We start from the raw sequence: 15,532 nt of genomic DNA, 5'->3' as shown, positions 1-15,532 counted from the left end.
GGCAGTACTGATTCGTCCGTTTTTTTCCGTAACACGTGTCAAATAACTTATCAAAACCAAGAAATTTGATTGGTCGATTGTAATCGATGTGCTGAAATGGCCAATCATGAATTTGTTTTGCAATTCGTCAATAAACGAAAACAATTTAATTAATCTGCCAAACGAGCGCGGTTTTAGAGTTAGCATAAATTCAAATTTGAATTTTTATTTACGACAAATGATATCGCGGTGATAAACAAATTACGACAGTTGTATATAAAACTTGATCATTTCCTAAATGTGTCGAGTAAAATACGTGCGGTTTACAATGATAGAGCAGGCGGTGACTATAGCCGCGACGAGACATTCCGCTAGCGCAGCCCTGGCGGACATCGCCCCAGTTGCCCCTTCGGATCGAGCGGTTGCGTAGTCGTGCGACCCACGGCCGCGGGCTCCGGGCCTCAGTCTTATTTTTTTTATCACTTAGTGTTCCTAAAGTGAATTTGAATTTAAAAAACAATTAAAAGTCAAAATCCTGTCATTTTGATAGCCACCAAGTATCTTCCAAGCTCGGGGTTTCTATTTCGATGTTTAGTTGTGAACAAAATGGAAGATTCCTACATTATCGCTAATTTCCACACGCTATGTCGACTGTGTCTGAACAAAAGTACGTTCAGTACTTCAATATTTGCAGCTGCGCCTGACGATGAGTCTAATGTTACTTTAACCTCCAAAATATCGGAGTGTTTTGAATTACAGGTTCGTATTATAACATTATCCCTTTGTATTTACCATTGTTATTACTCTAGAACCTTATTGATTGTAAATTGTTTTGTGATTACAGATAGATCCTAATGATGGTCTCCCTGGAAGGATTTGCTACAAATGTCTTTGTAAAGTGGATAAATGTTCAAAATTCAAAGTGCAATGCATACAAAATGATGCCAGATTAAAACAGATTACCAGCAGAGTGAATGAACTGGAGAACTCAAACTCATCAGAACTGAGCAACTATAATTATAGTCAAGATGTAAAACCAAAGCCTGAAGATTACATTGTTGAAGACAGTGTTGTGATGGTTGTGGATCCAAGCCTGGATTATGACTCGTCAGAAGAGTCTGAGAACATGGAGCCTGCTGAACAAGAAGTGACAGAAAGAGACAACACTCCTGAGGGTGACAATCCAATAGGAGAATCCTTTTTCAAAAATGTGTTCATGTGTCAATACTGTGATCAAGCTTTTATCTCACAAGAGAAGTGTAAGGAACATGAGCTAGGTTATCATGATCCCAATTTACCTTATAAATGCTTTGAGTGTAGTTTAGTGTTTGCTGAGAGGAGTCAGTATGTGCAGCACAGCAAGCACCTGCATGGCAATGACAAACCTTACCACTGCCCTGAATGTGATAAATGTTTTGGCCGACGTTCAGATTTAAGAAAGCATTCTATTGTACACACAGGCATCAGGCCATACCAGTGTCAATACTGTTTAAAGAGTTTTTCTCGAAATACTAACTTAAGTAAACATTTACGTATACATGCTGGCCACAAACCCCATGTATGTCCACTATGTCCAAGGAGTTTTGTTGCTAAGGGTGATTTGCAACGTCATGTGCTTGTTCACTCGGGGATGAAACCCTATTCTTGTAGAAAATGTCCTCTCACATTTGGTAGACGAGATAAACTGATTAAACATGAAATGAGACATGGCCTAGGTAATGAAGGGAAGGCAGAATTTGATAATGACAATCATGACATGGTAGTCAGTGTTAACCCATTTAGTAATCTCATGACCTCCCCTACACAGCTCCACCCAGATTCATCAAATCCTGATTATGACTTACCCAGAGTCCCTGATCACATATCTGGTGAGAGTAGTTTCATGAAAGTACAGAAGAATGCTATTGCTAGCAAGCCTGCACAAAGTTCCCCACCAAAACAAAAGCCTGCAGCTAACAAGAACAGACCAAAAAATATTAAATGTCACCAGTGCCCCAAGAGATTCTGTTCTCTAGATTCTTATAAAACTCATGTATCCATTGCCCACATTGGTTCAAGGGTCTTTCAGTGCAAAATTTGCTTCAAAAAGTTCCCTAGAAAGAGAGAATTAGACCGTCATGCAGCTCTTCATTCTGGTATGAAACCTTTCTCTTGTAGTCAATGTGATAAAAAATTTACCAAAAAGGATAAACTTGATAAACATGAACAAAGTCATGAATGCCTGGTTGTGAATATGCCTTGCATAGAATGTGGTCTCACATTTGAAAAGAAAGCTGATTTAGTGGCACATATTAAATCTCATTTTACTGAAAATTTTGATGAAAAGCCAGATATTGAAATAAAAAAAGAGGAGGATTCTGAATTTGGATTAGATGAGAATTTCTATGACCTGGAAACTTGAGATTTTGAACTGCGCACTGAATAAATATATTAAGCTAGTAGTATGTGGCACTACAATGTAATTTAAATCATTGTTCACTTAATTAGTACTTAATGTTATTATAGTTCTAACTGTATTATGTAATAGGTGGGAGATGTAGTGATTTAACTGTGGGGAGAATGCAATCAGTTCATGTTCAACATTGAGCAGCTGGCATGTTGTATAGCAATGATGCACCTGCCTTTACTCATACATATTTAAGTGAATTTGCCTCTTGGATAGGAGTCTGATGTTATATGATTCAGAATTGTTATAACACTCAAGGAAAACATTAACAAAAAGTAGGATTGTACGCCCAGTCAAACAACTTTCAATTTATTTTATTATGTTAATATTAGAAGTTGACATTCTCATATTGAGGAATATCTTAACCAAAAACTATTATAATATTTTTGTTTTTAATTATTAATATTTAAGTCTAATCTTTAGAAGATACAGTATTACAATCATAGACTATGACAAGTTTAGATTTCATGTAACAGACATACACACATTATTGTAATATTTGGCTGACTTATAGACTTAAAATAGTCCATTCCACTATTTTGAAAGTAATATTTATCAAAAGTATTCTAAATTAAGTATTACAATACTTGTACTGTAGATATTAGAGAAACATGAAATTATGTGAACACTAGTTGTGTTGTTGTTATACTATTCAAATTGATGAATAAGAAACATATTATCCAAAGATTTATATGATTAGTACCTATGTTATAGCTAGTATTTTATTTATCAAAGTAGTAAGAATCTTGAATGGAAGTTGCAGAAGTCATTTCTTTTCAATATGCACAAAATGTTGTACTTGTTGAAATGACGTTTATTATGCTTATATAATAATTACAATGAATATAATCACAGCTGAATTGGTTTGTTTGGAGTAATACATGGTATTAAATTTGAAATAATTCTCAGGTTTTCGTATGTTAAATATTATTTTCTGACACCTTGTTAAGAGTTCTTGCTGTAATTGAACAAGGCTTTGTAAATCGCAACTTGAAGAAATGTCTAGATGTTCTAATATAAGTCACAAGAGTGCATATGTTCTGACACAAAATGGTGTACTCAAACCAAGCAAATTACAGCTTAAATGTAAAATAATTTAAATCTGAATGTACTGTCCAAATCTTGTGTAATAATCAGTAACATTATTGTTTTAAATAAGAAACACTATGAAAGTTAATTCATAACAGTTAAATTAACACTAAATTCACTCCATTTTTATGCAAATTCAATTAATGTAAAAAAATGTTTTTGTACTTGTCTGCTTTTCCACAAGATTATAAGCATGTAAACGAGTTAGTGTTTAAGGTAAAATTCCAGCAATAGAACTACATAATTCTTCACTATTTTCATTATAAAGATAGACATCTATTGAGTTGTTGGAAATTTTCTTCAGCACTACATTGCTACATCACACAGTACAGCACAGTTTCAAACCGATGTTTACACAGGCAGTGAGTCAGCATATGCACACAATATGAACATAAACTCGTGACTAGAATAAATCTAGTATCAGACATAATCTGGATTGCGTCCATGTAATATTAGTATCATAAGAACTTGGCATTTTTCTTGTTTAACTTACTGTGCTACAAATGGCATGTGAGCTTTTTCAGAAATTCATAATTAATGAAGATTCCACATTGTATACACAATTTTGTTCTAAATGCACTTTACCAATAATAAATAATTCAAATTCAACTTTTGAGCATCACAACAAATGTTATTTTACAATTTGTACATACTATGTAATTGCAAGTATTCAAAAATATGCAAATATAAGTATGTAATATTTATCAGCAATAAATGTTGTCCACTAGTTTTGTTGTTTCTGTAATTATCCTCTTCATGGTAATTAATTTACTGGATTAGAGTACATAAAAAAAATTTTGCAGTCCTCAATACTGGTTAGTGCCCACAACTCTGCTGTGGAAGTTGCCAGTGAAATTAGCAATACTCTGCAATTGTTTTATTAAAGTAGGTAAATATAAAAATTACAATAGTTACATATATCTTTCTATATCTCAATATCTGTGACCTGTATTCTATGACAATTAAAAAGTAGAACTAGAGAACTAAACGAGAAATAAAAGTCTCTCAAATTGTACTAAAATATTTATTAATTAATCTTAACCAGCTAATGGGTTTGCATGTATAGTTACTGATGTAATCCTAGCTTCTGTGAGGGGTCGGAATGTCTTAGGATTCACTGCCATCTTCTCCAAATCATCAAGAGCATCAAAACCATCTATTATCCTGAAATACATAAACAAAATTAATAAAAAATATTAAATTCTTAACCCTCTTACACTATTTTACAGTTTATTATGCAATTGTGCTATGAATTTTCAGGTAGGTATTGCATATGAAACTGTATAATTCCTAGTGCATTTGGGGGCTTAGTATTACTGCATTATAGGAGTAAATATAAACAGTGCTTACCTGCCAAACATTGTGTATTTAAGATCCAAGTGTGGTTGTTCTCCATAAGTGAAGAAGAACTGGCTCCCATTTGTGTTAGGACCATTGTTTGCCATGCTTACTATACCTCTTGCATTGTGCTGTAATGATAATAACAAATATTTTGTGGAATATCAAAAACAAATAATTTTTGAATGTCTAGGTAAATTAATCATGAAACACAAATGTCTTACTTTCAATTCTTCTTTGAATTCATCTTCAAATTTTCTTCCCCAAATAGATGTGCCTCCCTTGCCTGTACCCGTTGGATCGCCTGTTTGTACAATGAAGCCCTAAAAATAAAAAAATACAAAATATGACATGTTCATAAAGAGATGAGGAGAAAGTAATGGGACATTCTTCACTAATTTCAATAGGTGGTTGTTTACCTTTATATTCCTATGGAATAAACATCCGTTGTAGTAATCACTTGCACAAAGTGCTAAGAAATTCTCGCAAGCTTTCGGACACTGCTCACAAAATAACTCAACCTTAATATCACCAACGTCAGTGTGTAATGTAACAGACATTGTATTACTTAATTTGTATTTTAACTATTGCAGAGATGAGGCTGCTTTAAAATTAAATACTTTCGTTAAGATGTTTTGTTTTGAAACAATCAACATAACCTCACTCAATTGACATGACGTGACAGCGACAGTGACAGTAGCATTGGCCACGTTCCATTTCGCCAGTAGTTGTATTTTGATATTTTCTGCTGATATGTCAAGTAATCGCAAATACATTGTTTAGTTTTGTTTTTGTGTTAAATATTCGATGTAATTCGATTAATATCATGTCAATACACGAACTTAATCGCTTAATTTGATTTATATAAAAGAAACTTACACAAAAATAAAATAATCAGTATGCGGGATCCCGCTATCGCTAGTACCGGGATCCCTCGATATTGATAGTTCCTAATCCCGCAAATACCGCGATTGTGGCAGACTGGGTGGCGGGTGCGGAATTGGAAGCCCTAGTGGTAACCACCTAAGCAGGGTCAAGGCGAGGAGTTTATAACGTAAGATTACATGGATTGCTTAAACATTAGACTGTCATCCGAATGGATTATCAAATAATTAAAACTGTAGAAGAAATAATTAAAAACAACATATTTTTTAAACTTTTATTGAGATCATATCTACACTATAACTATTTTATTCACTACCGCCCGTCCTTTCGTTCTGTCCAGTGTGTGGTTCAAAGGTATTTTCATCAATGCATGTGTTTCCGTAGTTGCCAAGAAGTCGTTGGCCGGTCGGATCAAACGGAGATCTAAGGTGTAGAGTCGCTTTATGCTTCTGTCCCAACACTTCGATCTCGTATTCTCCACTTTTTAGGAAATCTTTAGTAACTTCAGAGCCTTTGTTGGTGACGTATCCAATTCCGATTGGTTTGTCAAGATAGAAGGCGTAGTCTCCCCTTCGGAGGTAGCCGACGGGCTCACCGTTCCTGAATATCGCTTCCTGTCCGAAGACTGCGACCTGGAATAAACAAGAAGAAATGTTGAGCGATCGATAGATGGAGTGAAGGAGGCGGCGATACATAAAATAATCAATGTTTTCAAACCTTATTGTCAAGTGTGAAATACGCGTATTTCTTGGTAACTCCATTCTGTCTTGCTTTGGTCACGTATTCGTTTCCGATGTAATCGCCATCCTTTCTGCAAGCGAAGCCTAGACCAGCTTCTATTGGGTTATCGTCAGATCTCAAATCAGCGTTCCATAAGTGGTATCCTGAAAAAGTAGTCAAAACTCATTGTCATGTCCTCAAATAATGATTAATACTTATTATATTAGTAACATCCATGAACAAGAAATTTTGTAACAACAAAGTTACCTTTCTCCGCACTAAGCGAGGTCAGTGCCCTCCAGCCAGCATTCTTCAGTCCTTTAGCACGGCTGAGCGCCCTATACACCGGTATGGCATGAGACGATGGCACGTGGAGCTCCCACCCCAGTTCTCCAGACCAAGTGACTCGGAGAGCGCGACACGTGTATCGTTTGTCTTCAGTAGTATTCGGGGCTTTGCTCACTCGAATGCTGCGGTGGGTGTTCACGGGGAATGCGTCGTTGGAGAGACCAGCGTCTGTGTAGCGCTGGAGGATACGCTGACTGGAAAGTAAAAAAATGCTTGTGAAAATGGTTTCAGTTACAAGTATTATTAAACTTCCTTGTAAGCACTTTAAAAGTCTCCTACTTATTAGTACATGTAAGTAAGTTAAGCTAGCTGTGCTTATAGCTAGTTGTCAAGACGTACCGGACATCGAAATAATAAACTTAAGATGATTCGACAAGTAGTTATACTTCAACGTAATATTAATCTATCTAACGAACTCGTATGTATACATGCACGCACATCCTTACAAGGACCATAAATATACGCTTGTACGCTTTAAAAGTTGGATAAAAAAAAATATTTAAAAATCAGTAAATGAATTACGTCATACCTGTCAGGTCCTTGAAGACTGACAATACACAGCTGTTTGGTGACGTCAGTAACGGTTGCCTTCAGCTTGTGAGTTTGGATGATCTTGCGGAGATGTGCCAGTGCGTGGTTCTGACTGAACCCACTTGTTACTACGTAGTATCCGCGACCCTGGTGGTAAAACAAAGATGAATATTTTACAATCGATTAACAATGGATCAATACGTTTAATATTATTAAAAGAAGATAAACAAAATTGTATTGTGTTATACCAGATTTTTGGTTTAACTCACATAATCGTCGGTTCAGTGGGGTATTGGCTATAAGGATCATAAAACCTTAAAATTAAACGCTACTATGTACAAGAAAAGAGATGTGTGGATTATACACAGAGCTTATCAAATAAACTTTCTTTGAAGGTATATCCATAGCGAGTTGTTAACGTATCAATATCAATCATGAAATCGCATATTCTTGTACAATGACTGTCTCTATTACACACGCAAATTTACTCAACGGCCATTAAATTAGTATTAGTCTGCTGTATTTAATCACCATTGAAAGTCTAGACTAATTGGTTACTAATTAAACAACATGATTCTTAAACTATTACATAGAAATTACTTTGATACAACAATCATGTTATTTAATTAATACTTGTTTGTTTTCTAATCCTTGGGGGTTATGTTATCTAAAGTTGCATTAACCTTACATTAATGTAATGCACTTTAATAGTCAGAGTTAAGGTCAGTTTTATCAGAGAGATATACACACAAATGTACAGATATACTTAAATGTGAGTATTATGGGTGTGGCAATCCTGTAATGTCTGGGTAAGGAAGTACCTACCGTCCTTCGAAACTGTACCTAATTATTTTTATGCTTGTAAGGTTTACCTTGAAAATAGGTTCGTGTAGTTGTCCACTTCCATTACCATCGAGAATACTGACGGTAACGTCGCCTTCCACTCCACCCTTCTCGTTCAACAAGAGAGAGTACACCACTCTGAAAATTTGTTGAAATTGTAACAAAAAGACAACACATTTGTTTAAATTGTAAAGATAGAAGAAGGAGGTGACGGGTGGGTCACCATTTCTATAAGTCATTGTTTTGTTAAAGCTATTTTCTTCATCAAAAGTAACAGTCAAAGCAAAAATGACCTTCAAATTTGCTGAACAAAATTGACTGTAATATTTGCATTGGCTTTTACTTTTGATGAAGAAACTAGCCGGTAATAACGTACCTATTATCAAGCTTGGACAGATTAGCAGTGAACGCCAGGTCTGCGGTCCTCTGCGCGTCTGGTCCAGTGAGATAGAATTTACCGTAGTACGACATATTGAACAAAGCCGCTGCGTTACGACACGCTAGCGCTTCGCTTCCAATCTGTGAAAATATCATTATTATGAACAAAAGAATCAAAATATAAGAATTTATATATGTAGTAGTTTGTTCTAGGGAATGAACTTTTTGGCCTAAGTAGTGGCACAAATGGCTGCGGTACTACGCAGCCATTTGTCACGAAATGTGATTCCAGAGCTGGAAAAAATACTGTATTGTAGGTACTTACTTTACGTTATCCAAGCAAGAGAGACCTTATTATAGAGTGATAGACGTGGCTAGAGAAATAACGTATGCTAATAATGAAATAGTTGTGAAGATCTTTCTACGAATAAACATAAAAACTTACAAGATCGTGATGTTTGGAGAAATTGAACGAGTGGTCTCCTTTTAGAACTTCTTCATAGCGCTGGTCCATGTTTCTGGGATAGTCGTGGGTGCCACCCCAATCGTATTGTTGCACTCTTATCTGAATACAAACATACCATTAATATTCAGTCTTGAGAAAAACATCTGCGTAAAACATTGTCTTCAGATAATTTTGGTCTTGCTTCACCTAATCCAACAAGATTTTATAAATACAACTATAATGGCGCCCTCTTAACTGTTTGCATATTTAATGATTTACTTATACATAAATACTTAGAAGCGCACCTTATTCCATTAGAGGTAGGCGGAGATCAAAGAACGCCACTTGATACGAACCTTACGAACGAATGATTTCTTCGTCATAAGAAATGATCTCAAAATCAAAATTACAGCTACAAATACCTTTTCCCCTGGCATGAAGAAGGCAGGTCGTTCCCACCCTGCTCTAGCCTGCATCACCGCGCCGTCGTCCACCAGCTCCTGATGTATGGCATCATGGCTCGCGTCGCGTCCAGCCAGCGGCTCATCGTTAGGGAACACTATGCTGTAGTTGCGTACGTACGCCTCGTGACTACTCTCACGGACCCAGTGACCGCGGGAGATCTGGCCCGGCGTGAACCGACGGATGTCGAAGGTAAACATGTTGTAATGTGGCCTAGAAACATAAGGGTTTGCGTTAAATTTACTAACTTTGAATATAGAGTAATGGCAAATTCAAATTCGGGAGACCCTTGGCTAAAAATGGGGCAGAAAATGGGGTAAAAAAGGAGTAAGTAGGTACTGATAGAAACAAAAGGCCCAAAGAAATTATCATTTTTTTCAAAGCCTTAAGTGCCGTTTCGCCTATGTTGTACATCGCTACATAGCAAAAACAAAACACAATTACTTAATTCAAGTAATCATTTAACAATTTACTACTCTATATTTTGATAATATTATTAGATCAAAAGTGTTTTTAGACTAGTAGTCACACGGTACCTCCTTAAAAAAACTCGTAAAATATCGACTTAAACGATCAACAAAAATAGACCTCATTAAAACTTGAATTACCTCTCTAAAGATCACTTCATGTTATCAAACAACTAACGCATATTATTCATAATGAATTGCATTTTACATTGTTAAATATGCAAATTCATCAATTCCCGTACTAATAAATGTTACATTATCTAATTAGTATTACAAATCGTAAAGATAAGGTCCATGGATAGTTTAAAATGTCGCTAGGCTAAAATATTGTTATGCTATTAGAATAGACGAATGTAAACAGATCAATAATCGCTAGAACTCTGCTTGGGGATACGATAACCTTGTTACCATGTATTTGTTGTAAATGTAAACAAAGATATTGCAATGTTATATTACTATTATTTTAATATAACGAAAGGGAATTAATACAAATAAGCCTTTATGCACGTTTTTTGACAATCAGCCTTCATATTTTGACAAGGTATTAGACCTTCGATATTGGTAAAAGTTAAACTTTAAACATCGCCCTAAAATAAAGTCAGAGGAAAGGGATCTTAACTAAGCATTTATAGAAGAAAACAGAAGGTTGAGGCTATAGAAATAACTCAGAGAACTAAAAACATCTAGGTACATTCAGCGTCCAAAACAGGCAGACCGAGATACCACTTCATCATCTTTAAATAGGTCGAGAAAATATCCGAAATAAATATGCTTGCTCACCTTCCACTGATAACCCATTCCGCCATCTGTATCGCGCAACCAGCAGAGAACATCATACCGGCTGAATTGTAGCCGCAGTTGTGGTATAAACCTGTGACACGAAAGGAATCATTAATTTCTCCAAGCTATCAAAATTCTGTTGTTTTTCTTCGAATTTTGCAATTCTTGCTTGATTTACAGGATCTATTAGTCAATGCCAGGGTTTTATCCTAAACTAGCTGACCCGCGCAACTTCGCTTGCGTCACTTATGAGAGAATGGGTCAAAATACTGCCCGTTTTTTTTACATTTTTTACTGGTATTCTGCTTCTATTGGTCGTAGCGTAATGATATATAGCCTATAGCCTTTCTCGATAAATGGACTATCTAACACTGAAAGATTTTTTTAAATCGGACCTGTAGTTCCTGAGATTAGGGCGTTCAAACAAACAAACAATCAAACAAACAAACTCTTCAGCTTTATAATATTTATATTTATTAGTATAGATAGGTACAAGTTATTGTGGGATTTTATTCTAAGATCAAAATATACCTGGGGATTGTAAAAGACCCTTTCCATACTACAAAGGGTTAACCGGTTGATACACATTTTTTCACAGCCAATAGGTACATTTTTAAAATGTAATCTATAGAAACAATGTCTGTTTATAAGAGTAACTTGCGTCAGAATAGTAATAATCTTGTATGAGGTAAACAAATAACATATGTAGGTATAAAGTTCGCTATCTAACTCGTTTGACCGATATTCAATGTTTATTACATTCGCAATCATCTATCAACAAAAAAAAACACGAAATTAATTGTTTTTATAAATTTTACTGAACTTGAATAAAAGTTTATTTTTCTCACTGTAATGACACATGACGTAAACTGTTTAAAGATTGAACTTGTTTGTTTTATCATGGCCGTTAAAATACAGATTTTTGTGCACGCGATTGACTGTTTATAAATTGATAAATAATTATTGTAAAATAAAAGGTGGGTTCAGGCCTAAATGTTGGCAAAAATCTCTACCGTCAATCCCGAAGATTTTTGCAACTTCAATCATCCAAATTGTTCTCAATATTGAAGTAAACTTCTTAAATTAAAACTTTATAAATTAACCCTCTTATTCATAAAAATATATGAAGTTATGAAAGGCGTATAAAGAGTTTTGTTTCTTTTACTCCTTAGCGAAATGAAAAAGGGAAAACATATTGTAGTAGTTTTTTAACTAAAATATTAGGTTTATAGTATGTTTATGAATAAGAGGGTAAGTGTTTAACTTACCAAACACATTAGGATCCTCTCCCAACAGTGGTTTATGATCAGGAGTAAAGGACTCCGGCCCACAGACTGTACTCTTAATGCCTACTTGACCCAGTTTGGGACAGAGAGACGCGGCACTGTTCATGTGAACACCAAACACGTCCCAGTCCAACTCGTATAAATGGAATTGAAGGTTATCAGGCACCTGAACAAGAAAGTTAGCGGATTTAAAATCCTACCCATGGATACATAAAACTGCTCAATAGCATCGGTGACATCGATTTACTATACCAGCTACATCTACATGCATGGACGTTTCACAGCATAATTTTATTGGCGACGATTAAATGTCAGTGTGTTTTTGGACTAAATTCCTGTTTTTTCTCGAAAGCTTGCAAGGGACGTCCTTTTCAAATTATTTTAGCACTAGCTGACCCGCGCAACTTCGCTTGCGTCACATAAGAGAGAATGGTTAAAATTTTCCCCGTTTTTGTAACATTTTTTACTGGTACTCTGCTCCTATTGGTCGTAGCATGATGATATATAGCCTATAGCCTTTCTCGATAAATGGGCTATCTAACAGTGAAATATTTTTTCAAATCGGACCAGTAGTTCCTTAGATTAGCGCGTTCAAACAAACAAACAATCAAACAAACAAACAAACTCTTCAGCTTTATAATATTATAAAGTATAGATTTATCTATTTCTACAACAACCGAAACATCACACAAAACACTGAAGATAGTATTATTCATACCTGATCCAACATATGAGGGTTGGTTTCATATCCTCCCACATGACAGCTCTCTCCCTGTATCTTAATATACAAGCTGACGTCATGGTCCCTGATGTTGGGCGCATTACGGATCTCTGGCGTAGCCTCACATACTACGTACGCGTGCTTGAAGGGAATTAGTGGAAGGGAAGGGATGCCCGCGAATCTTGCCACTCGGGGACCCCAAGCACCTGTAGAAAAAAAAACAGTTGTGCAACCAGAATCAAAAAAGTACCCCCCGTTTTTGCTGAAATTGTTGTAACGTCGAACTTTCAGATATAAAGTGGCCTTAATTCAAAATGATACGTGTATGTGCATCCGCTAATTTATGATAACTATTGAGAGATCAATCAATTTAAAACTTCCATTCTCATACATATACCTATAACACCCATTCTGTCCCATTGTTAGGCAAGGGTCTCCTCTCGAATCGATGAAGAACTAATAACTACAACCACCAATAAAAATTTTACTGCACAGTTTGTGCTCTGGTTAATGTTGTCACATCGTGTGGTGCCCAAAATTCAAAGAAAGAGAGACAAATAATGTTGACTAATGGGCTTTACGACACTTACCTCCACAGTTAATCACGCATTTAGTCTTGATAATTCCCCTGTCTGTATGCACAGCTGTTACTTCTTTGTTTCCGAGTAGATTATGCGTGTAGTGGATATCAAGAACGGGACATTCTTCGTAGATCTACAACATAAGTAACAGCACTACCAAAAAAAACAAGGTATAGTTCAATGTACATGCTTACTACTGCTCCTGTAGCTCGATTCTCTACAACTATCAACTAACGACAACCTTAAGCTTTCAAGAAATTTGCACGAAAAGCTGATCAGCGCCTCTAGCGGGCTTCATAGACACTATTTTGATAGTACATTTTGAAGGTCAAACTCTCGATACTCGACAGTACTGACAGTAGAGAATTATTAACTATTAACGGATGCAAAATGGACTATGACGTATCATTATCATAGCTTTTAAATCAACAGGGAAAATAAACAAATGTTTGAACACTTACCTTTCCTCCATTCTTTGTAGCCATTTTAATCAGCGCATTGCAAGCCATGGTCGGATCGATAGTTCCATCTTCAGGCGCATACAAAGCCATTTTGAACACTGAAGGGTCCAGCAATGGGAACAACTTTTGCGCTTCATTTGGATCTAGGATTTGACTAGGAATACCAAGAGCTTTGCCCAATGTGTGTAGTCTCATGTATTCTTGTGTTCGAACCTAGGGATTTAACAGAAAACAGGTGAATGAAACGGTGTTTTAGTGAGAAATCAGGACGAAGCAGGCGTACGATTTGAGCTTACGATTGGATTAAGATCAGAAGATGCAGATAATAAAAATAAGTTTCGTGCATAGTGCATAGCGATACCTGCGGATTTATGTCTGGATTATTTGAAAAATACCTGTCTTAATAAAAAGAAGATTATAGCTACTTATATACGTGTTATTTCGTGCGTAAACATGGCTCTTAATTCGCTCTACTTCAATATTGACCTCTGTGTTATCGTGACAGCTCAATTCATTCACCCCTCCCTGGCCAGTGGGAACTGGTTACGCGGATATTTACCTTACTCCTAGATATAAACATGCCTCCATTGTTGATCCATCCCGCGTAGTCACCAGTCTCTTGCTCTAACGTGTTGTATACCGTTCTTGAGTCTCTTAATAGCTTGACTTCCAGATCGCAAGGTCGGAGAGACCAGACTAGACCTAGAGATATAATGGGTATTTGTATTAGGTCTTTGATAGGCATGCAAGGTTCAGAATATCCAGAAACTTAAACTCTTGGGTCGGATTCAGAACAATAAACTGTAAATATTCTGAATGTAATGCTGGCTTCCTCTATCGATCGTTACCAACAGAATGAAGATATCAGACCCTCTATACCTTTTTGAAATGGTGACTGTTTTAAGCGTTTCATGAAATAAAAAAAAAAATCTTCATGAGAAACTTCGTGAAGTAGACTATTGTAAAAAGTTCAGTACCTGCTGTATGCCATGTTGTTCCGCTAGTCAACTTCGCTCTTTCAAGAAGAACCGCGTTGACTCCTCGCTTCGTGAGCTGGTAGAGTGTGTTACATCCTGCTATACCTCCACCTGCGAATCAATATAAAATACACCAATATTTATTATCGACAATATTTTATATTGTATCGATAGTAAACTAGATGCCAAGACATCGTATAAGCAATTTTCCATCGACCTTAATTTTATTGTAGCATTGCTCTAATAGTATGCCTAAAATTATTTTAAATCTTTAAAAAAAATGTCTGTTAGAGAAAGTTTTATTTTCAACATAGCAACTAGTACCTACAATGTAACAAAACCAGAAGACGGTTTTTTGCCTGAGGTGACCACCAAAACACTAGGTTCCTTAACTATCCCAGAAGAATTATTAAACTACCTGATCCTAGGAATGATATACTATTAGGTTAATAGCACTGGCTTATATAACAAACTTACCTATAATAACAACATCAGCTGAAGACACCACCTCTTGTTTCGTCGCCAAAAATCTCTTCTCACATCTGTACTGCTTTAAATAATTCGTAGCTTTATTCCTAATACTAACATCCCTAGCTATTTTAAACATTTTGAAGTAAAACAATGTGTTGACTGTAACACAGTCTATTTGTGAGTGTACTGTAGAATGTATTTTTGATAACTCTTAGCATTATCGAGTTAAGTTATCTAAGTTCACGCGAACATTTCGTTTAGTTTATCAAGATGACTGGGATGTTTGCGGTCTATTCTGTTGTTTTGTGGGTGTGAACTTGTCTT

General features: G+C 35.9%; 3 protein-coding genes across 3 annotated transcripts; 1 reads left to right on the top strand and 2 right to left on the bottom strand.

The window, feature by feature from the left end:
* Positions 1 to 97: 97 nt before the first annotated feature.
* On the top strand, positions 98 to 4,241 carry LOC142983751 (uncharacterized). Its single transcript, XM_076130777.1, has 2 exons — positions 98 to 738; positions 824 to 4,241. The coding sequence occupies exons 1-2, from the start codon at positions 586 to 588 to the stop codon at positions 2,378 to 2,380; spliced, it is 1,710 nt and encodes a 569-aa protein (XP_075986892.1). The 5' UTR covers positions 98 to 585; the 3' UTR covers positions 2,381 to 4,241.
* Positions 4,242 to 4,522: 281 nt separating this feature from the next.
* LOC142983760 (peptidyl-prolyl cis-trans isomerase-like 3) lies at positions 4,523 to 5,529 on the bottom strand. Its single transcript, XM_076130788.1, has 4 exons — positions 5,272 to 5,529; positions 5,077 to 5,175; positions 4,865 to 4,983; positions 4,523 to 4,678 (listed from the first exon to the last, which is right to left on the bottom strand). Exons 1-4 carry the CDS (start codon positions 5,410 to 5,412, stop codon positions 4,552 to 4,554), a joined length of 486 nt encoding a protein of 161 aa, XP_075986903.1. The 5' UTR covers positions 5,413 to 5,529; the 3' UTR covers positions 4,523 to 4,551.
* Positions 5,530 to 5,997: 468 nt separating this feature from the next.
* On the bottom strand, positions 5,998 to 15,401 carry Sardh (Sarcosine dehydrogenase). Its single transcript, XM_076130765.1, has 16 exons — positions 15,215 to 15,401; positions 14,738 to 14,848; positions 14,320 to 14,462; positions 13,761 to 13,973; positions 13,309 to 13,432; positions 12,716 to 12,924; positions 11,980 to 12,163; positions 10,712 to 10,802; positions 9,425 to 9,677; positions 9,003 to 9,122; positions 8,556 to 8,698; positions 8,209 to 8,317; positions 7,335 to 7,483; positions 6,725 to 6,999; positions 6,455 to 6,621; positions 5,998 to 6,369 (listed from the first exon to the last, which is right to left on the bottom strand). The coding sequence occupies exons 1-16, from the start codon at positions 15,342 to 15,344 to the stop codon at positions 6,043 to 6,045; spliced, it is 2,748 nt and encodes a 915-aa protein (XP_075986880.1). The 5' UTR covers positions 15,345 to 15,401; the 3' UTR covers positions 5,998 to 6,042.
* Positions 15,402 to 15,532: the final 131 nt, after the last annotated feature.

This window comes from Anticarsia gemmatalis, chromosome 2 (genome assembly GCF_050436995.1).
Source record: "Anticarsia gemmatalis isolate Benzon Research Colony breed Stoneville strain chromosome 2, ilAntGemm2 primary, whole genome shotgun sequence".
Lineage (NCBI taxonomy): Eukaryota > Metazoa > Arthropoda > Insecta > Lepidoptera > Erebidae > Anticarsia > Anticarsia gemmatalis.
The sequence above is the reverse complement of the archived record's forward strand: the minus strand, read 5'-3'. Positions and strand labels throughout refer to the sequence as shown.

Coding starts and splice junctions, on each gene's coding strand:
- LOC142983751 (XM_076130777.1), top strand. CDS start 586: ATGGAAGATTCCTACATTATCGCTAATTTCCACACGCTATGTCGACTG. Junction 739..823: donor CGGAGTGTTTTGAATTACAG/GTTCGTATTATA, acceptor TTGTGATTACAG/ATAGATCCTAATGATGGTCT.
- LOC142983760 (XM_076130788.1), bottom strand. CDS start 5,412: ATGTCTGTTACATTACACACTGACGTTGGTGATATTAAGGTTGAGTTA. Junction 5,176..5,271: donor TATTCCATAGGAATATAAAG/GTAAACAACCAC, acceptor TTTTATTTTTAG/GGCTTCATTGTACAAACAGG. Junction 4,679..4,864: donor AAATACACAATGTTTGGCAG/GTAAGCACTGTT, acceptor TATGTATTTCAG/GATAATAGATGGTTTTGATG.
- Sardh (XM_076130765.1), bottom strand. CDS start 15,344: ATGTTTAAAATAGCTAGGGATGTTAGTATTAGGAATAAAGCTACGAAT. Junction 8,699..9,002: donor TCTCCAAACATCACGATCTT/GTAAGTTTTTAT, acceptor ATATTTTCACAG/ATTGGAAGCGAAGCGCTAGC. Junction 7,484..8,208: donor TACACGAACCTATTTTCAAG/GTAAACCTTACA, acceptor TTTTACCACCAG/GGTCGCGGATACTACGTAGT.